The sequence below is a fragment of the Sander vitreus genome, chromosome 4 (genome assembly GCF_031162955.1).
Source record: "Sander vitreus isolate 19-12246 chromosome 4, sanVit1, whole genome shotgun sequence".
NCBI classification, from domain to species: Eukaryota; Metazoa; Chordata; class Actinopteri; order Perciformes; family Percidae; genus Sander; species Sander vitreus.
In genome coordinates, this window is record NC_135858.1 from 10,223,741 (window position 1) to 10,246,516 (window position 22,776).

At 40.6% G+C, this 22,776-nt stretch overlaps 1 protein-coding gene across 5 annotated transcripts in view; it reads left to right on the forward strand.

Annotated features, from left to right (window-relative positions):
* kif21b (kinesin family member 21B) overlaps positions 1 to 22,475 on the forward strand; it is a 66,325-nt gene extending 43,850 nt beyond the window's left edge. For 4 of the 5 annotated variants that reach the window (XM_078248143.1, XM_078248145.1, XM_078248144.1 and 1 more), the window contains exons 24-33: positions 233 to 477; positions 1,780 to 1,848; positions 1,982 to 2,092; positions 9,419 to 9,555; positions 10,329 to 10,509; positions 10,822 to 10,986; positions 11,656 to 11,773; positions 11,898 to 12,068; positions 16,773 to 16,972; positions 20,016 to 22,475. In XM_078248143.1, coding sequence (XP_078104269.1) covers positions 233 to 477; positions 1,780 to 1,848; positions 1,982 to 2,092; positions 9,419 to 9,555; positions 10,329 to 10,509; positions 10,822 to 10,986; positions 11,656 to 11,773; positions 11,898 to 12,068; positions 16,773 to 16,972; positions 20,016 to 20,064 — 1,446 coding nt within the window. In that variant the 3' untranslated portion in view covers positions 20,065 to 22,475. Of the gene's footprint in view, positions 1 to 232; positions 478 to 1,779; positions 1,849 to 1,981; positions 2,093 to 9,418; positions 9,556 to 10,328; positions 10,510 to 10,821; positions 10,987 to 11,655; positions 11,774 to 11,897; positions 12,069 to 16,772; positions 16,973 to 18,660; positions 18,806 to 20,015 lie in introns of those variants that run through there. The other variant, XM_078248147.1, reaches the window with a different exon arrangement.
* Positions 22,476 to 22,776: the final 301 nt, after the last annotated feature.

Below are 22,776 nucleotides of genomic sequence, written 5' to 3' on the forward strand. Positions count from 1 at the left end.
TTTCTCTATCCAGCTGTTTGACCCCACATTGGGGTCAAGTTTGTTTTGCTGTTATCATATTCTCTTTGCCCTTTACCCTACTGAATGATGTTTTAGGGCAGCATCTTAATTTCCTCTTGTGCCTTTATTAAATTCAATCTTTATCTTTATTTTATGTCTCAGTTTTTCATATCCCACTGTTGTCCTTTTCTTATATCATTCCCCCGTCTATGGTACGCAAATGATCAACCAGATGGAGCCTCGTCTGTCAGCTCAGATGAAGGCGGTGTCTGCGGAGTATCTGGGTCCCATCCTGGACTCCTCATCAGGCAGCAAGCAGCAGCACATCACCAAGTCTCTGGCATCGCTGACAGACATCCAGGAGGACGGCATGAGCCTAGGGACAACGAGTCTGGGGCTCAGCCTGGCCCTGCGAGACCCCTACCACAGGGACCGGGCGTTCCGCACCATCAGCCTACCTGTCAGGGGACACACCTTGTAAGTGGATATAATGGCCGCTGAGATGATCTAGGACAATACATATGATTTAAGTGTAACCTGGGGAAAGCCGGAGACTTGGCTGTTGTATTTAAGCCATGTTGAATTACGCTAACACCTCACAAGTAACAATTACTGCAGTGTGTCTGCTGGTAGAGCATTTGTATTTGCACTCTCCACTTCAGTGGTTCCTAACTTTTTTTGAACCCCCAGAGCCTATCAAATAAGCTCAAGTACCTCTTTGTAGTCCACATCACAACCATTATCGCATTACTTTTTGCTATATATGGCCACCATTTTTCCATTACATGTAGCTTTTTCACAATTGTGTCATAACTTTTCAATAACTATTTTAATCATGTATCCATTACATTTACCTAACTATTGGAACTGTTTAGTCATTACTTTTTGTAAACTGTTTAGACTAAAATAGTGTTCAGGTATTACAGCTGACTCAGTATGTGGGTATGTATTTTTGAATCAAATTGTAATTTCTATTCTATCAAATTAGTTGAGCTTCTCCACAAATCTTTCAAAGTACCACATGTTCACTGCAGAAGTGCCCCCTGGGGTACAAGTGCCCCTGGTTGGGAATCACTGCGCTGTTGTGTGGGCCAGCAGGGTGGCCTGTTGGTTAGAGTCCTCCTCAATTAGAGAACCTCATCTCGATTCTCCATGTCGGTAAACATTTATTCTGCTGAACTGCCGGTGAGCAAAATGAAGAGTTAAGTCACTGAATGCCGTTGACATGGGTTGAACTGGAACATTTGCAACTATTTTAACATAAGACCTGTTGCTGAGATGAACAAACAAGCGTGATAGAAACATAATGATAATTCCATAACTATAAACTAATATCACAAATCAACAAGAAAAAAGGAACATCTTTTTATTTCCTGGTGTGTCTCTTTCCTACTGCACACTTTAGTGTTGTTACCAACCACTGAAAACCTGCCAGAGGCTGAACATTTTTTAGGTTATAAAACTGCTTCAGGGAGAAAAAAGGACAAGCCAATGAAATTTGTATTAGTCCTCTGGGATATGAAGCCTGGTTGTGTGCGATTTGCTATTTAAAGGAATTAGTCTGCCAGTTGCTTTAGTCTGCTAGAAATGCATACAATTCTTGTAGCTTAAGTTATTGATACCCCAAAGTTTACATATTCGTGTATCATCCTCCTGTGCACTCCCTTAAAGATTTGCTTTGTGTGTGTGTGTGTGTGTGTGTGTGTGTGTGTGTGTGTGTGTGTGTGTGTGTGTGTGTGTGTGTGTGTGTGTGTGTGTGTGTGTGTGTGTGTGTGTCAGTCCCAGGCAGTCTCGAGGTTATGACACTTCCCCTCTAACAAGGAGGAAATCTTATGACCGCGCGTACAGGTACATGCACTGTAATGCTCAATTTTGAGCTATTTTGTTGGCAGATTGATCCATTTTTTTGACTGCGTCGTGTTATTTCCACACTCCTTAACTCTTCTCGTCCTTTCTTATCCTTCACCTTCCTCCTTATCAGGCCCACTGACGGATATACTCCCCCCTCCTCCCCTCCTCTGAGGACCAGGAACGACCGCAACGTCTTCTCAAGGCTCACCAGCAACCAAACCCAAGGTTCTGCTCTGGACAAGTGAGTACACTCTTGGACAGATACATACTCTCACACACTTCTTTTGCCCCCCGCATTCTCTGATCAATTCAGTCTCACTTTGAATCTTGTTTTTCTTTTCTTTTCTTTTGTGGTTTAAAATCTTAACTGGCACTGTAGATAGGCTGAAGGTCAGGCCTTTTGAGAGGAAAATGCTTTTGTCCGCGGTGTAGATGTAAGAGTGTGCTATTCCAACTGTTTACTGTACCTTCAGATGAATCCCACCTCTTAGACAAAAATACTTTTCATCTGGCATTAATGTAGTTCCTTGGAGGACAGATGGTGCAAACATTCATAGAATCCAGGTGTAGTGCACTCAAGACACATCGAAGAACTGGTCATGCAATCCATAACCACAGACTGCATTTAGCAACACTAACAACAAGGTCACCGTTGCAAATGAGAACCCATTCTCAACGGCCTACCTGGTTAAATACAGGTGTAATTGTAGTGTGTTTCTAGTCAATATAATTGTGGTTGTGGGGGAAAACAGCACGCTGTTGTATAATACTGTCTGTCTGTTTAGAGTTGACGTGATGTGCTTGATAATGATGTGCATGCTCTGCATTTGGACAAGAGAAAGACAAATCATCTTCACAATCTAATCTAATACAATAAAAAGCAGCCCTGCCATGAATCTTATCTCATGAAATTCAAGTTTGTTGACAGTGTCGGAGAGAATTAGATTTAAAAAAAAATAATAATAATTGTTTTTTCATCCTATTTACATACATAAAGGTTAAAAGAATGTTATGAACACTTTTCAATGTGTAAGTGTGTAGTCTAGCTACATCAGATGGAGACACAATGTGGACATGAGATGCATGTTAATGTCAGCCTCTGAACTGGCCAAGTCTGGAATGAGCAACAGCCCTTTTCCCTTGCACTTCACAATCAATTCCAGCTTGTTAATTTCAGTCATCGTTTGGCTCTGCTCTAAAGTTGTTTGTTTTCTAATCTTTATTAATCTGGAACATTTCTCAGTTTTATTGACCCCTAAACGTTAGCGAGAATGCTGTGAGAATAGGGTATTGTGTTTGTGTGTGCTCTATGTGTGAATATTTGTGTGTTGGAGCCTGTGGGTCCTCATTATGTGGAGCAGGGGTAGGTAAATGACTTGGCTGTTGTCATCTTCCCATGCAGCTCTTGATTCAAGCCATTTTGAATTAACTCAGGTTGGCAGTGTGGGAGGATATTTATGTTTAGGGCCGCCTTTGTAGTTCCCACAGGAGGAGCCTTCCTATAGAGCATGATGCAGGAGGATCAAATGGTGGGAGTTTTTTTTCCTTTCATCTTTTGTTGCAGGCAGCATTTGCATTTGTTGCAATCTGATGGAAGGTATTAACATCATTTTGTCATTTACACTCTTTTTTTTCTTTTTTCTTAAAGTGAAGTGTGGGGTAAATGTATTGTTTGCTGAAGTGAACATGTTCTCAAGCGCATAAAATCTATTAAAATGCAATAAGAGGTTTTTGTGATAAGGACTGTATGGATGGATTCTGCTTCGGTTTTTCGTCCGATTAATATTTGAATGAAGCATCGACCGATTATCGGCTGCGCTATTCAGCATTTTATTATTATCTGATAATTTTTTTTATCCGATTTCCGATAAAATAAATTCATTTGAAATGTGCTTCTTTGGTTTTGATGCAGCCGCCTGTCGCTGTCTGTAGTGAGTTATAGTCTATCAACACCACTGAAGGGTAGTGTCCTTCTGACGGTCAAAGCTGTTTCAACAAGCAAGTGGAGCTGAGTTTCGAACATAAGGCAGCAGATATTGCAGTGCGACTCCCCGCCTCTGGAAACTCACAAAAAACTTGTAAGCTAACCGTTGTCGATCTAAATAGAAGACAGATTCAGCTACTGCGTGGCTTATTTTTTGGCTCAAATGTTGAACTATTTTGTAATGTAAGAGAAAGTTTCAAAGCCAGCCACAATGTTGGTCTGGTTTGAAATGCGGGAAAGCGTTCGTCCAATCAGGTGCAGCCAGTACACTACCACTATCCCTCCAATGCTTGAAATAAAGCCAGGAAAAAGGAGAGCACCTGTCAATCACTGTGACACCACCTAGTGGCAAGCCCATCGAGCGTCCAATGCTGGGAAGCGGCATCACATGTGGACACGTTCCAGAAAAGGGAGTGAGACGGTGCCTGGACCCGGGCGAGAAATGTGATTAGTTTATCATAGTTAACCAAATTTGCTGCACAGCAAGGATACAGACATTTCATACACCAGACGGATATAACGCGACCTACGGATGTGCATTGAACCTGCGTTGGACCCGTTCATATGAGTCAGCCATCGCTCCGTTCGTCACTGAGTGGAGATGCTAGTCTGCATTGTAGTTCATACACATATAATTGAACAGTAACAATTAGCTTCATGATCGAAGAACATTTTTGTATCACGTCTACACGTCAATCTATTCCCCCCCCCCTCCCCCCTCTCTCTCTCAATATAGCTCTTTCTTGATGGATGCACTAAAGAAAAGGCCTAACCGTGCATTTTTCAGCATTTATTTTCAACATATGCTTGAAGGCATTTCAACTAAGTTTTGTGTTGGAGTTTGTGTTATTCTAAATGTTGACACTAAGATTTTAATTTCATTTTTCAATGTATATCTTTTGCAAATATCGGTTATCGGCCTCCTTGATTACTCCTTGAACAATCGGTAGCGGCCCTGAAAAACAACAAATCAGTCGATCCCTAATTTGAATAGATTGGTTGCCTGTGAGGCAGGGATCAGGCATTTGACATAGATTTCAAATACACATGGGAATGAAGGAAATGAATTGTAAACGTTTTCTTGTCTTCTGATGGATAATGGGGCTTTGAATCCCAGAACCATTTTTCAGTCTTCACATTACATTTGCATCCTCCAAAACCAATGAATTTTAAAAGGATTTTGTCTTGAGAGTCCAAAAGAAAAGAGGATATCACTATGCTAATAGCCACTGTGGCCAGCAGTAAATACCAAGAAATGGAGGAATTTATATCACCTTTTAACACAGTTGTTCCCTCCGGACATACTGTATCCAGAACCATTTTGTTTTATTATTTCATGCTCAGAGTGTAAAGCACAGGCTCTTATGGTGACAAACCTGAGGTTATAAATTATTAATATTTAATAAATTATTTACAATATAGTAACTTTTATTGCACATTTACACATAGTGGAGGTACTGTATTGGTGTGGTCTGGATTTTTCCCTTGGCATCTTTGAGCAGGCCTACCTGTGAGTTTGATCGACAACCTTATCCTCCATTCTGGATTTTCCTTTCTGTTAACCCTGATTGCGGTCCCTTATGTTCTTTTCTGTACTAATTCCCTGTATATGGCTGGAAAGAGTAGATGTGGGAGTGGACACTGGCATAAGGGGAGTCATACATTGGGGCTACAAAAGTGTAGAAATTCTAATGTGCAGTTGTTTGACCTCTGTGTATGACTAACCTTGGGTCAGTGTTTCCTCCTTGACTACTTCCTTCTTTGTTTCAGTACCTTTTTCCTGCCATGTTCAAATGAATAGTTCGACATATTGGGAAATAGGCTTTTTCACTTTCTTGCTAAGAGTTAGATGAGTGATTGATACCACTCATGTCTGTAAGTCAAATATGAAGTTACAGCCAGCAGGTGGCTAACTTAGCTTAGCATTAAGACTGGAAACAGGGTAAAACAGCTAACTTTGTTTGAAAGGTAATGAAATCTGTCTGTCAGCACCCCTAAAGCTCAATAATTGACACGTGTTTCTTTGTTTAATGTTATAAACTGTGTAAATATGACAAGCTGTGGTTGTAGTGGTTGTAGCACATAACCACATATAAAACCACAAATTATTATTTCATTTAAAAGGTGAGTGAGCTTTAGAGTTACTGGTAGGCAAATTATGTTACTTTTTACTGTTACTTTTCTTCTGTTTTATGCTATGCTAAGCTAAACTAAGCTAAGTGGCTGCTGGCTGTAACCTTCTACTGAACGGACAGACAAAAGAGTGGTATCAATGTTCTCATGTAAGTCTCGGCAAGAAATTAAATAAGCCATAATGTCGAACAACTTTTTTTAAACCTTTTAACCTTTTAATGTTAGCCCTAGGGAAAAGTCCACTAAAAAAACAGCTATTGCTGCTCAGTGTGGGTGTACCTACAGTAAACATGCTCTACCAAGGAAAACATCTGCAGACAGAGGTTAAGGAATACAGCCTGTCCAGTGGTTATCTTTGGGAAGAAGCACATTTCATGGCAAAACTGCCTGATAATCACTGGACAAGCTTTATTGTTGGATTGAGCTTTGCTGCCAGTTTGCTCACTGCTTTATATCTAAAAACCCTTCCTCCAGTCACGCCTTCCTTTTAACCCTTTGCCAGTAACCCTTCTGTCTTTCCTTAGCGTGGTTAACCCTTTCCTCTTCCCGCCCCACCCTCCCCTCTCCTGCTCCTCTTCTGCCTCCAGGTCGGATGACAGCGACTCTTCGCTCTCCGAGGTGCTCAGGTAGAGGAACTGTGTTTGTCACTCTCTGTTTTCCCATTTGCCTGTTAACTCATCTGGTCTCCACCGGTAGTCAGTGCCTCGCCTGGCCTCTCCTCCAATCCCCACCCACCACCCCCTCCCTCCACCCTGCCTGTGGGTGAGGTCGCTGTGGTGCATGTTTTAACCACATGCGGCTTTCTGGACCTGCCGGCCTTTCCCACCTGTGATGTTTTGTTTCTCTGTGGTGTAGCTCGCACACAAGACCGGAATGAACCTTACCACTTTTCTGCAGGCTGCAGGAAAAACAAAGAAGCAAATACTAAAATGGGCAAACGTTATTTAAACAAACATCTTATGATTGTATTAACCACCTGATGTTTTGACAACAACGATCAGTAATTTCCTAGATACTTTATTTCCAGTAAAGACTACAGTATTGACAGAGGTTTAGAAATACATGAGTTAAAGGAATAGTTGCACATTTTTGAAATACACTTATTGACTTCCTTGTCAAGTGACAAGATGAGAAAATTGGTGTCACTCTCGTCTGTCTGTCTGTTAGATTTGTAGCTGTAACCAAACAGCCAGTTAGCTTAGCACAAAGAGTGGAAGCAGGGGGAAACGGATAGCCTGGCTCTTTCTAAAGATAAAATCTGCCTACCAGCACTTCTGAAGCTCATTAATGAACATGTATATCGTGATTGTTTAATCCGTACAAAACCTGAAGCGTAAACTACAAATTGTGGTTTTATGGGGGGTAATGTGCAGGGCTGTTTCTTAACCGGGTGCAGTGTAGTCAATGTGAGTTTGCCAAGCAAACGGCAGACTTATATTTTCGTTTTTTTGTATGTATTAAAAGCAATACAACATGTTAATGAGTTAGTTATTCAGTGATTTACCATTGGACAGAGCAGTTGTTGTGCCAAGCTAATTGACTACTGGCTGTATCATCAAATTTAGTGTACAAACAAAGAGATATCCACCTTTTCATCTAATGTTTGGCAAGAAAGCCAATAAGCAAAATGTTTTCCCAAAATGTCAAACTATTTAAGACAAAAATGAAATTATATATGCAGCATAATGGTTCCTTGGCAGGTGAACAAAGTAGCATGCAAGTGGTTGTAAGCATATGGGCTCTGGTATAATACAATACAGTAAAATAAATCGTGTTTTATTCACAAGTTAGATATATAATAGCTTTAGCACCTTACTTCACCTGACTTCCTGATGGAGTGTAAGGCCTTCTCAGACATTTCACAACATGAAAGGGTTAACAGCCTTCAGAGTGTCAAGGTTCATTCAAATGAAACTGCACCTCAGATCCTTTTTCTCCTATTTTTTTTTTTTCCAATTTCCCTTCCCTTCTCTTCTCTATTTATAAAACAAATCACATTACTAGAACTGTCATATGTATTGATTTCCTCTCTTTTTTAATACAAAAAATAAATAAAATACTTTAGTTATATCATCAACCTTTACAAAACTTGAATTAGACCAAAAAGAGAGTGAGAAAGATCGTTTGTGATGCTGTTTTCACTCCATACACCTGTCATCAGGCTGCTCACATCTCTCCACTTACCCCCACATACCCTTTTCCCTGGGCCCCATAAGGCGATTGGCTGTCGAGATGCTGAACTGAGAGTCAGCTCCCACCTGACTGGCGGAGAATGGATGCTGCATGTGGTGATGATGACGTCTCGGGATGTTGTGCTGTGGTTTATTTTTGAGTTGCAGGCTGCTGTGTGGTTGGTCTTCAAGGTTGTGGCTGCACAAGTCGATTTTCTTTTGTGTTTTCATGACACTTTGCAGACATGCATGCACATTTTGTACACAGTTTTTTCATTTTCACAGTTTTTGATTTTGGTTGGCATTTTTCACTGCAAAAAAAGATGCACAGTATTTTTTTTATGTTTAATTTTTTATTTGACGTGTGTGTTTGTTTGGTTGCTCATCAGTGTGCGTGCAGGCACAGAAGAGGAGCATGTTGGCATCTTTGACACGTTTCAAGCACAGCCTTCTGTATATTTTTCTCACTCCGTGCAGAAACAAAACCTGTCCCGAGATTCTCTTTTCCTTTGTCACATCCTCTGGCTCTCCCTCACTGCTGTTTTGCTCTCTACCTCACTCTCTCTCACACACATACAGTATGCACTCACATACACACTAACCACCACTGGTGTTGTTAGGAAGCCCACCGGGGACCAATTTCCCCAGATTCCTCCCTCTTCTTCTTCTCACCCTCTGTCTGCTCAGTTTCACTCTGCTGATTGCTCTCCAGGCTCTCTGACTCTGGCCTGTCAGTAGGACATACTGTAGATTGGGGTGGGGTGCAAAGGTTCAGCTAGAGAGATTGAGTGCACATAACATAGAAGAGTGTGTGTGTGTGTGTGTGTGTGTGTGTGTGTGTGTGTGTGTGTGTGTGTGTGTGAGTGAGAGAGACAGAGAGAGCGAGAAAGACAGAGAGATAGACAAGTTGAATAGGAAATCTGCTCCTACTGTGGTAGTGCCTTAATTAGTCTGTTCCACACCAAAAGGAAAGCATGGAGGGGGAGTGAAGGCAGACCAGAGCGATGGAGCTGGTAGGCTCAGAAAATCAACAGGAAATTGTTTGATTGCATATAGGGACATAGCTATTTTAGGGGAGTACATCATCTGTATATATATTCGGTGAGGTTTGTATGCGTTTGCATTGTCTCTCTGTATAATGGATAGAATATTTGTGTTTTTGTGTGCATGTTTGTGATCGGCCTGTGTTTTGCATACATCTGTAGATATGTGAAAAGAAATCAGCCTCACTGATTTATTTTGACGTGACTGTGACACCATGTGTGTGTGTGATCTTTAGGGGTGTGATCAATCCCATCGGGGGTGTGAAGGGGGGTCGGACAGCGCCCCTGCAGTGTGTTTCTGTAGCCGAGGGCCATTCGAAGCCGGTTCTGTGTGTGGATGCTACCGATGAGCTGCTATTCACTGGATCTAAAGGTATACATACTGTACCACTAACTGTATATGTGAATATATTTTCACATATATAGTTTTTATATATATATATATATATATATATATATATATATATATATATATATATATATATAGTTTTTTTTTAAATGGATTTTATTCACATTAAAGGAAATAACATGATTACTTAAAGACTTTCATACCAAAACAATTACTGAGCTAAAAGGTTAGTTCAATATTTTGGGAAATACGCTTTTTCGCTCTCTTTGATGAGAAGGTTGATACTACTCTCAGACATGCGAGTTGTGTTGATCTTCTCATCTCACTGCAAGAATGCAAATACGCGTATTTTTCCAAAATGTAAAACAATGCCTTAAGTACGCTCACAAACATAAATTTAAAACGGACAATTTCTGTTTTTTTGTGGCTTTGTGTGCAGGTTTAAACAAATTCCATACGTGTTAATTAGTGAACTTGAGAGGTATTTTTAAGCTTTGAGGAGAGCCAGGCTAGCTGTTTTCCCCTGCTTCCAGGGTTTTTCCCAGCTAGGCTCAGCATAAAAAGTTTATACTAGTCTAGGCTTAGCATTAAAACGATTGTAGTTCTAAATGATTCCTTCAATAAGTGGTATACATTTTCTTCTGTAAATGTATCAAAAAAGTCAGATTACTGACAATGAGGCATGTATCAAAAATAAGTGCAAGAATACTATAATCTGATCCATTTATTACAATATAATATGCATGCAAGTGTCAACCCAAAGAAAGTATTTTAACTGCCCTTCTCCCCTCTTGCAGATCGCACCTGTAAGATGTGGAACCTGGTAACGGGTCAAGAGATCGTCACCCTCAAAGGCCACCCAAACAATGTGGTGTCAGTCAAATATTGTCCTGCCTCCTGTCTGGTCTTCTCTGTCTCCACCTCCTACATCAAGGTGTGGGACATCCGTGACTCTGCTAAGTGTGTCCGCACGCTTACGTAAGTTTCCTCTCTGCAACCTGCCAGATGGAACGGTTTGGAGAAGTTAATCTAACAAATTGCGGTTGAGGAGATATTTGACAGAAGTGATTTAGGGATATGCCTTTCAGTTTGTGATTTGTTTTAAGTTGCAGAAAAGTGACAAATTATATGTGGGGAAATTTGATGTGAAATGCATCCAGAGGAGATAACAGCTGTAAAGTTCTGCACTGTTCTTACACTGTTCTCTGTTTCTGACATTAGTTTCTCCACCTCTTTTATTCTCCTCCTATTTGTCCTCTCCCTCTTTTTGGCTTCTCTTTACCCCCACAGTTCATCGGGGCAGGTGGTTTCAGGTGATGCATGTGCTGGCACCACCACCCGCACAATAACCTTTGCACAGGGCGAGTGTCAAATTAACCAGATAGCCCTCAACCCATCAGGATCTGTGCTATATGCTGCTGCTGGAAACACTGTTCGCATGTGGGACCTCAACAGGTGAATTTGTCTATACATCAATTTATTCATTGAGCTACTCATCAAATTGTCAGTCGGCATTTATGTATCTATGTGTTCCTGAATTCTTTCACTGATTTATATGCTAAGTCATCCCTGCATTCATTGGTTCACTCATGCAGATAGTTTCATGACAGCCAGCTCTAAATTCATCTAGATGTGGATGTATTCATTTACTTTTCAGATGTTAATCAACCAGAGCTGATTACCAGATTAAAAAGGATGTCAAAAGAAAGCACAGGAACGTAGCACTGGGGTGTATATGAGTATGTTTTCTACAAGTCACCCATTTCTGAAAGCAGTCTTCTCCTCAGTTTTATGTGTCTAGATGGAAATTATTTAACAGATTGGACCAGACAGTTTATGCTGAGGGGCTCAGACCCAATTAATGATGCATACCAACCCCCAGAAATGAAAAATGAATTCAGTATCCTCTCTGTCTATGGCATAGCTATGGCTCTGCAGTTTTACTTTACTCGTGAGATGGAAAGTGATTTCATTTAGGGAAACCTTGAAAATCAAATTCTTCTAAGTAATGCATTTCACAGACAGACCTTTGCTTCACCTCCTTTGCTGTGTGTGTGTGTGTGTGTGTGTGTGTGTGTGTGTGTGTGTGTGTGTGTGTGTGTGTGTGTGTGTGTGTGTGTGTAGGATGCAAGGGATGGGGAAGCTGACAGGCCACATTGGTTCTGTCATGTGTCTGACAGTTGGACAGTCTCTGCTGGGCAAAGACCAAGTAATCACTGGCTCGAAAGACCATTATGTCAAGGTAACACACACACACACACACACACACACACACACACACACACACACACACATTCAGACCATACCCGAGTGACACAGATGCAGACATGTCTTTTACAGTCTTCTGCTCCCTGTTATTTCCTCAGGTGTTTGATGTGACAGAGGGAACTATGGGTAATGTAGGTCCAGCTCATAACTTTGAGCCGCCCCATTATGATGGCATCGAGTGTTTGGCTGTACAGGGAGATGTGCTGTTCAGTGGGTCCAGAGACAACGGCATCAAAAAATGGGATCTGGAGCAGCAGGAACTTACTCAGGTGTGTACCTGCATGTATACTATGTGTTGAGATTTGTGTTATGGATGAAGAAGAGGCTTTTTCTTAAAGCCTAAAACCCATCTTTTACCAAGCTGAAACATACCGACACTCACGAAGGGTTATTTACAATTAAGACTGCATGTGTTGTATGCTTGCGTGAGGTCAGCAGGGTTGAGTTAAGCAGGAAGCAATGATTTTATATTCATGTGGATACATCTAAAACCCTGGCTGTGCTTCAGTGCTGCTCCTGACATTATTTGCCATGAGCCTACAGGTAGGAGCATGCAGAGTCCATCATTCTCTAAGGCTATATTAATTCATGATACCTTGACCCTTATCATCTTGTGAGCAAAGCCAATCTTTCAATATGGTGCATGTAGTGCAGATAGGAGAATATTGTGGAAAAAAATGATTCAGTGAGAATGCCACATTTAAAAGACTGTGGCTTCACTGCTTCTAGTGTAGAGTAGTGATTTTGATAATCAATTGATAGTTTGAGTAATTTATCAAGCAACAGGAATTTCAATCAGTAGTACTTTGAACTAAATGTTAATGCCAGCATGCTAACATGCTCACAATGACAAAGTATCCAATAGCTGTTGAGATATTTCAGACAGACTAACTAGCTAAAAATGCCAAACATTTGCTGGTTTAAGCTTATCAAATGTGATGATTTTCTGCTTTTCTTGGTTTATTTCATGAAGAAATAACCATTGGTTGAAAAAAAAAAAGCAATTTGAAGATGTCTTCTTATTTCAGACGTTTTATAGACTACATGTTTAAATGATTAATTAAATAACTAAATAATTGAGCGTGAAAATAACCATTAGTTGTCTTATAGACATTTGACAAAACACACATACCTTCTGTGCCCTTACAGTCCCAATAGAGACTGTATTTTACTCGTTATCTGACACTGGCTTGGCTGTGACATTTAAAAACTGTGCTGCCTGCCCGTTGAGCGTTCAGTTGGTGGACAGCTCCCTTCATGTCTTCCTTTACCTAGAGTGATTCTCTGTGGAGAAAGTCAACAGAGTGTCGCCATGTGTAATGTGGCAGGATAGCACTGTGTCAACAGCAAGGCGTTAGAGCCCACACGCACCAGAGCCACAGGTTCCAGAGACAAAAGTCATTGAGTGTGTGTGTCTTCGTAATGCATGTGTTGACTCCTGCGGTGTCTCTTGTGCATCCTCTGTTGCTGCTGCATATGTTGATAGTGCATAATAATGTCCCTCGTGGGTGGAGGTGGCTTACTCATTTGCATGCTCAGTAATGTGCATAGTAAGCAGCACTTTCTTGTTGTTTGCATAAGTTCTGTTTAGCCTTTGTTTATCCGAACAGAGAAAACAAGAACATAAGCCATTATTATTTCCATTCAAAGGCGGAATTAAATCAACTTAGTCAGTGCTGTGGTCTGCGGCATATGACCTCGACCTCATTTGTGAAGCAGCCAACACAATCCATTTCACAGCCTCTCTAACTCAGTAGTCCCTGTCTAATTATGTAATAGGATCAAATTGTGGCTTAGGGTACAATAGAATATATTACAGAAGACTTTGCCTCCTCCAGGATTGCTGATGCGAGCAGGTCTGCTCCGACCCCTCTGTTAAAATGCATACGCCATAGTGTGTTTTCTTGGGGGACTATGTGAAGCAATTTGTTTATAATTACTCAACACTGTAGTTTAAGGTTTCCCAATTGCTTGAAAAATATTGTTTATACTGTATATTGCTTCTGCAACTGTTGCTGCAGGGTGGTGTTGCTCTCTATGAGGTGTTGAAAAGCACTGACACATTTTTACCCACTGGTGTTAAGTTGTTACAGATAGCGAGTTAGATGTAATATATGTGAGAACTTTCTCTCTTTACTTTTTGTACTTGCTATTCCCCTTCTTCAGCTCATATTGCACGCCCAACTACCCGTGGATTCGGGGGCGGGGGAGGAATTGCCTCTCCAAAGGTTTCCTCCATTTTCCTTTTGTGTTGAGAAAGGCTTTCTAATTTGTCAACCTTTTCTGGCCTCTAGATGCCAACTATGAATCACAAATCTCTGCTGACCATCGGAATTAGGTTGTTGTCAAGTTGTCAGCTGTCATGGAGGGAGCTCCATATAGATTGTATTGAAATGGTGCTATATTTTAAACCATTTAAAATGATTAGTTTAAAATACATTTATATCAACTTTTCAACCAAAAAGGAAATGCAGATCATATTTAATTTATAGGAGCTAGGAAAAAATAATCAACTTAATCTAGCTGATGCCGGTTCCAGTATCTATGAAACAGCCAAACTGCTGAGATCGTCACACAAAGAAAACAGCTTTGATAAGACAATATTGTTTTCTTTTTACATAAACAAAAATGTCTGTATGGATCCCCTAAATTTGTGATATTTTACAGTTGAACAATGAACTTGTCAGTGCCCTCTGGTGTAATGGAGACACAGCTTCTAAATGACCTCAAATATACTGTATCATTGGCATTACTTTACTGACATAACTGGTTACTTATCGGCCTAACGTATACTTCAATACTATTATATTGATGATAAACTAATATTATATCTGCCCAGCCAGTTTATCAGTCTGGCTCTAATAGAGAATGGATAAAATAGACCATACCCATTGTGGCAAAGGCCAATAAATCCTTGTTTTCTGCAATGAAAGACTCTTTTAGGCAAACAGGAAGGCCTCGTAAATAGGTTAAAAGCATCCATTTTCTGCCAAAGGACATATCTGTAAACATTCACTTTTAAAAACAATTTGTTTGTGTACGCAGCATTAATCCAGTTGATTCTACCTGCTGTCTACACTGTTGAATGTGCATTGTAACCAAACGTTTCTTTCCATCTGTATCCATTTGTGTCAACAGTTTGCTGTATGTCTAAATGGTCAAAAAAATTGTCATCTCAAATAGTTCTTACGTATTAGGTTGTATATTGTGAAGCATACATTTCTGAGAGCTACTCATGCTGTTTTTAAATACAGTATTCATCTTTGTTTATAAAGCAATGTGATACCTGCACTAGATTATGTGGTACATATGATTACCTCCTTCTGCCTCCGCTAGTCTGGGCCAGCTGGCCGGTCAAGTTTCCAAATGTAAACATCAGAGTAAACCCCAAGGAAAAGTTAGAGAAGATGAGCTCAAGCTAGCAAGACCATGTTTGCGGCCACGTCATCACTACAAGTCGCTCATCAGGATAGGGACATCAACTCCTGCTGGCCGGTCAAAGTTTGCAAATGTAATGATGGCTATCAACTACGACCTAATGCTACGTTCAAGACTACATGGACAAGCAAGACCATCTCTGCATCCATCTCCATCTCTACATCAGAGGGGGCACAGAGGCAACGTGGAGGAATTGAAAAGCGACTGACTTTTCTACCAGGCATCCTGCTAGCCAGTGTGCAGCGTCGGACCGTGAGCCAGGTGCCTCCATTGGTTTCCAGCGGGATGTCGGGAGCTGTGGTGTCCTTTCGCCTGAGACTTGGCTGGATCCTGGAGCATGATGAATCATGCACAAGTTGAATGAGCTGATGGGATAACATTTCACTGGAATTGTACCTCGTACAATTTCATTTGACAAATGAAAATGATTGATTGACATACTGTAGCAAATTATAGCCATTTGGATAATGTCACTATTTCAGTCGTTCTTGGCTCGGGCCATTGTTCTATAAGAATCGCTGAACAGAAAGCAACTCATGGCTCTATTTCAAGTTGAAATCACCTCAGTAAAATAACACTGATTTCTTTTTGCTCAAAAAGCTGAAGGGGGAAAAACACATACTTCCAAGCATGTTGCTCTGTTTAGATCACAAGAAATAGGGCTAAAATAGACTTGCATGCAAATGAGGAATATATATGGAATTAACACCTTACACTATAAATACAATAGGATTGAATAACGTACTGCCTGTAAAAACTAGAGAAAGAGAGCAGACTACCTGCAAACTGCAGTGTGGAAAACATGCACCAAGAGAAAAACAAAAAGAGCTAGCTAATGGAAACAATAAGGGAAATGAACTTTATTTGGGGTGTTATTTTGGTTGAAAGGTAATCTCAAAATGCAACATTAAAATAATGACAGGATCAAATCAAATGCAATGTGAAAAAGAAGATAAATGTAATAAAAGTTATCTCCCTGTGCATCTGTTCCTCTGTTTAGCGCTAAATTAATCTGCAGCCCAGTTGGTTGAGATAAACAGAATCAAAACCCAGTGTCGGCGTGATAAAGTTTTATTAAAGCCTTGTGTAAAATCCAAATTGCTTTTTGTATGCTCTCTATTTTAAAGACTGTTTCTCAAATGGGGGTACTAGTACCCCTAGTGGTACTTTGGAGTACTGCGGGGCGTACATGGAAATTTATGCATAATTCCTAAAATAATGATACTATAATAACGAATGAATTTAGTGTTGGATTCCAAACATTTAAAATGTAGGCTAGCATTTAAGTGTTTTACAGTTGCAAGGTTGTTGTTTAGCCTAAACAGGCACAGCATTGTACCTCTTTACATACATACACAAACTGCCTTACTGACAATGATATACATCCATTAAAAATGAAACATTTATGTTTTGCTGCTGCTATTTTTAGAACGCAATAACCCAGATGACTCACATTCCTGTGTTTTTTATGTAAAAACATGATGTAATATCTTCATCTCTCTCTGACTTTATGTCTCTCTGCTTTGACTCAACAGCAAATCCCCAATGCCCATAAGGACTGGGTGTGCGCGCTTGCATATGTCCCGGGCCGGCCCATGCTGCTGAGCGCCTGTCGGGGCGGCATGCTGAAGGTGTGGAACGTAGAGAACTTCACCCCCATAGGAGAGGTCAGAGGTCATGAAAGCCCCATTAACGCCATATGTACCAACTCAAGACAGATCTTCACTGCATCCAGGTAAGAAAAAGAAAAAAAGACATGTTGTGGACTGCAACACCACTAATCTAACAATGTTTTCTATTGTTGTACTGTTAAAGCGTCCATCAAATGGTATTCATTTTTTTTGTTCTTTATCTGTCCAGCATCGTCTTGATGTAGTGAAGGGATTATTGGGCTAAAAGACTCTCCTCTTTAGAAGATTATTAACTTTGTTGAGAGTTAAAGAAAACTTTTATGTCTTAATAAATGCTATTTATTTATTATTTAAATAACTGATGAAAGTGTGCGTAGATTAAAGTACCATTATCTTTAACTGATACGTACACAAGCATTAAAAGATAAGACATTCTACATTTTTCTTTTTGTCAATTAATTCTGTGTGAAGACAAAAACCAACAATGAATGGATCCTCTTTACATGTATTGACTGCCTGATATGTCTTCTTAATCATGTCACTTTGACAGCGAATAACTTTATATCTGCGTTTAAAGACTCTATTTGTCCATTGTTTATTTCTAAAGAAACATGACAATGTATAAAAGGCTCCATTTCCTTGTACCTCACGTTATGGCTCCGTAGCAGACGTTTTTGTAAAAATAGGCTAACGTTTGTGTCATAACCACGGGACTTTCTGTCGCATAGTAGACAAATTACCGTACAGTACAGGAGAAGCTCCCAGGCAGTTTTGACTTACATTAGCTGTTTTAGTTTAATTACTAATGTTAACTAGCATTTTAGTTAGCAATAATTAGCCTGTGCCTATGTTATTTCCTAACATATGCCTACGCTCTCCGTCTCTGCAAGATTGGGAATGATTGAGATTTCTCTTGGCACAGCTACCAGAAGACTTACAAGGTTGCTTACAGGTTGCTCACGTCACATCTACGTCTTCAAACTCAGTTGGAGGCTGCGCAGTAACGCTCAGTCCTCACCGGAAAAGTGCTTCTAATGGCCTTCACTGGTCTCCATTGCAAGTCTACGGCGTCAATTTGTCCATTAATTTTACTGTCTATGCTCTAGAGTCATAGTGAGAGAAACAAAGTGTCTCCTCTGTGTTTTCTGACTACAGTGGGAAATCTGTATCAGGAAAAGTTAAGGATCTCCTTGATTTCATGTTTTTATGGAGAAGGCGTACCAGGAAATGAGTCCAAGCCACAGCCGAGCGACGTGCGTTGCCGCGACTTGTAGTTACATTTTTGAGAGGTGTACGTTAGGCTACAGCGTAGGGTCCTACGTAGGTCGGTGTCTCCACATACCTAAGTACGTAGCAACGGCGTAGATTTTACGCAGAAGTATAAATCAAGCTTTAGCCATAGAAATCATTTCATTGAGCCACCTCCTGAAACATGGGGACAGTGGAGACTTCCAATTGAGTAATATTATTTTTTTTATCTGCAACAATGCCTGCTCTAATAATTGCCTTCTGATGTGGAGGAAGGGCCTCCGTACTGTCAGAGCAACCAAGAATAGCCATATTACAATCCGGCTGAATATTTTTCTGGCATTGTTTGGAAAGACGGTTATATATGTCACTCCCCTGTCTTCCCCTCTTCTTGCTCTCTTGTTTCATCACTTCTTTACTCTATCATCTCTTACTGCTTACCGTCATCTTTTCTGTTGACAAATATTTCCTTGTCTGGTCTCTTAAACTCTGCCTTCCCACTCCTCCTGTTCTTAACCCTCCTCCTCGTCCTCCCTGACTCCAGTGACTGCAGGGTGAAGTTGTGGAGCTATGTGCCAGGCTTGACCCCGTGTCTTCCTCGACGGGTCCTGGCCATCAAGGGCCGAGCCACCAGCCTCCCATGATTGCCTCCTCTCCGCTCAGCAACCCTCCCTTCCTTTGGTACTGTCTTAACTAATTTCCACCCTTTTTTTCCCGGCTGCGTTTCTTTTCCCCTGGGTAATACCTGCACCTTTCTGTTTGCATCTGTTCTGTTTCTATCCTTCTTTTATTTTTTGCTCCAATTCTTTTATCATTCTTTCTTTTGTTTATAGCATGGTGCTGCTGTTTGTTTTTATTGTGGTTGCTGGTTTGTTTGCAGATCACTGCCTCCGCTAAGTCAAACTTCTTATTGACTGAACAAGTGATCAGAATAACTTTTTCTCATGTGTGTAAATCATATTTAACATTCTGTTGCTCCTTATTTGGGAAATAGACTTATTTATTTTTTTTTAATTTTTTTTATACTAAGAGTTAGATGAAAAGAGCTAGCCTGGCGCTATCTAGCCCAGCATTTAACTCCCCTTAAAACATTAAACTTGACATTTGTGCACTTGAGCTTTCATTGGGATTAAACAAATGAGATACAGTTTGTGAGGTTCGGAGGTGCTGGTAGGTGGATTATGTCCCCTTTGGTCAGAGCCAGGCTAGCTGTTTTCCCCTGTTTTAACTTTATGTTAAGCTAAGCTAACAGCCTGCTGGCTGTAGCTTCATATTTATCATACAGACATGGGACACGGTGTCAATGTTCTCATCTAACTCTGGGTTAGAGTGTGTTTCTCAAAATGTAACTATTTATTTAACACGTTTAACATGATCCTTTCAGACCGGAACCACTCAATTGACATTTAGTATCTCCTCCACACCAACCAAAGAGCACAGCTTCTTGACAACTTCTTTAGCTAGTGTTAATGGAAACCGTGATGCTGTCCTGAGTATTGCCTAATTGACCAGTGCAAGGTGTTATGATTAGCACCCTGGGAATGTGCAGGAAAGTGAAAATTAAATTGCCTGGTCAGTTGGGAGTAGAGTTGTGGGCAGGTTGATTAATTTACTTGTTGCAGTAATGCATCATACTTTCAATTACTTTCTCTACTTTTCTGAGAGGTTGGAGAGGTGTTTCTTTTACTGACACCATGAGAAGGGGCTTTAATGAAGTGTGTGTGGGCATGTGTGTGTCAAGTGTACTTTGAAGCCAATCTCTTTGCGTTGTGTCTGATGTACAATGGGTTGTTTAGAAAGAGATTGTCTGATTGATGTTCTGTTATTTTCTCCCTTTGTTGTGTTCTCCTTGCTTCCCTTTGCTCATCATCCCAACCCTCTCTCTCTCTCTCTCTCTAGCGACAAGACAGTGAAGATCTGGTCGTCAAAGGTGTGGAGGAAAAGGTGACAACCGAAGTAGTTCCTTTGTCGGCCATCTTGCTGCAACTTTCTGACCTGCTCGCTTCTAGCAATCAATGAGATGTGTCACCGAAAACACTGTTTCCAAGGCAATCAAGGTGTTTTTTTTCTTTGTCAAGGTGCAACATGACAAAGCGGGAGGTTGAATATGTATTCAGGCAAAACAAATATTTGCCTTTCAGATTGTTTTTTTTTTACTGCCAATTTGAAAGTGCCATTCAGGTGTGATGCTACTTGGACAAGATAAACTGCATCTTCCCAGCCGTGGATAGACTAGGCGGAACAATTTCTCTCTCCTGGCATGAAAACTACCACAGTCTGGTATTAAAAGGACAATAAAAAGTGTCCTTCTGTTCTTTCACCAAGGTTTTACAATCATTGTGGAACAATGACAGATGAATTGGCTCAAAGACGGGCATTCATGTATCTATTGTATGAAAGTTATGACGCGGGAGGAATTTAAATCCCAGAGAGATGTTAACTAACAACTGGGACCTCTGACCCTTTCCTCCTTTTCCTCCGCTCAGGACCGTCAGTGTTCATTAGCGCTGTGACTGTTCTGACACTGAACACATTGGAGGGTCATGCTATAAGCTCATCGTGGTGGATGATCAATAAAAAATTGTGGATGAAACATCACTGGACAATTACACAAAACACCATCGCTTGATGACGCCCTCCATTCACTTTTAATGTAGGTCACATGGCTCTCAGTATATCACTGAAGCTTTATTGTGTTCCACAAGCCGTGTTAATGTTCTTAATGACATTTATTAATTTTTTTCTTTTTTCCCCTACCTCAGTTGTTTTGGATTTTGGCGTGAGGGAATATTTTTACGGGTCTCTGTGTACAAACATTTAGTTCTTGGCATTTTTAAGTCTTTATTTAATGCCTGGCTCTTCATCTCTGTGTGGATGAGTCCTCTGTGGCCGTCTGGCTATAAGACTGTCTAGCTGCTGACCCTGCAAACAAGAAAGCACACGTCCAGTAGCACAACTAAGGCCCCGGAGGATCTGACTGGATTGTAAGATTTGCTCTGCAAAGTGCTAACTGCGACAGAAAAAAAACACCCTTGCAGATGCACATGACACAAACAGTACATACCTACAGCACACGCTCCTAAGACATTTGTGAGTCGGGTACTCCATTGAGTGCCAGACCATTATCTGAACCATCCTACAGTACATGGCCCATACCTGCCAGTTATCCTCCACAAATGGTAATAGGAGCCTCATCAGTCCCCCCCCCTGCCTGCATTCAGCTCCACTCTGATCTTTGAGGTTAGTGACTGTATCAGACTGACCAGCCATACTGAAGAGTCCACCTCCTTCCCAGCTACTGAACTTCTCTGGGAAGCCAATTTAATTAGAGGTCTCGCAGCTCTACCGGCTGCTTGTCAGGCAAGATTACTTGGGTGAAAGTAGGTCATAACTGAGAGGGATTTCTTATTAAAATCCCAATTTTCCTCCACCCACCTTTTGCTGCTACATTTAAAGAGAGGGAGAAACTTGCGGTACCCGTGCACTGATGTACAAATCTGCAGATTATGTGTATGCACAAACCATGACCACACAAACAATTTCAGTGGTTCGGTTATTCATCTTGCCTGATAGGTCTTGGCATCCCTCACTGTGTTGATTTAGTTTGTCTTTAATGAAACAAATTCAGCACTGCAGCAATGCACTGACACACACACACACACACACACACACTCTCCTACAGGTAACAGTAATAATAACCGAAGTCTTAAAATTTTTGTCTGAATGCAGATGACGCATTCACATTACTTTCAATTTATGACCTTGGGCTTTCTTTGTATCAGTTCAAAATGTCATGCAGCATTTAGACGCTTCTTCACATTCATATGTCTTACAGCTTGATAAAAATCAATTCATGTGTGTTAGTTTCAAAATATCACAGCACAGTTTTTCCAGCCCCGAAATCTCACTCCTGTTGAGAAATACTTTGGTCATTTAGTGCGCTTTTTTCTATAAAAGACCCAGAAACATGTAGTTTAATTAAACAAAGCTTGGATCAAAAAACAGCAGTCACAGGTGCTGAAGTTTAAACTTTAGATGTACTTTCTGCAAATTCTCCTCTAAGAGGGAGTACGCACTGTTGATTGTTGATGTAGCCAACCTGAGTTTGAAGCTGCGGGTGATTGTGTGGATGGACAAAATTTGTTGACGCATTCTTGGTTTTAATATTCTGCCAACTCAGGTAAAGGTTGAAGGATGTTAGTCATACTTGTGTTATTACTGTACTTGACCCTGTGAATTAAGGTAGCTCTTTGACCAGATGCCTTGTTTGAAAGTTGTTTTTTTTACTTTGAGAAAAAAAGGTACTATTATGTATCACCCCTTTTTGTAAAAAGACTAATTTCCATGTTTTGGTTTTGTATATGTACACGTCTTACATTATAGCTTCCCAATCTGGCCAAAGCTGAAAGTCTTGCAACTCTGAGATGTGTACTGATTTTTGACCATAATTACTTGTTTAAAATATGTATAAATGTGGTAATTGTATAGTAGTTAAAGTGGAGTGTACAAAATGTGGTCAGTAGGGAAATTAACCTCCATAACATAATGGGTTATATACTTTGACTTTGAGTCAGACTCCACTCGGCCCTTCACTGTATACTATGTATATATCTGTGCTCATTAGCCAAACTGACCCTTCTCACCTGCTGTGTGGTGTGTT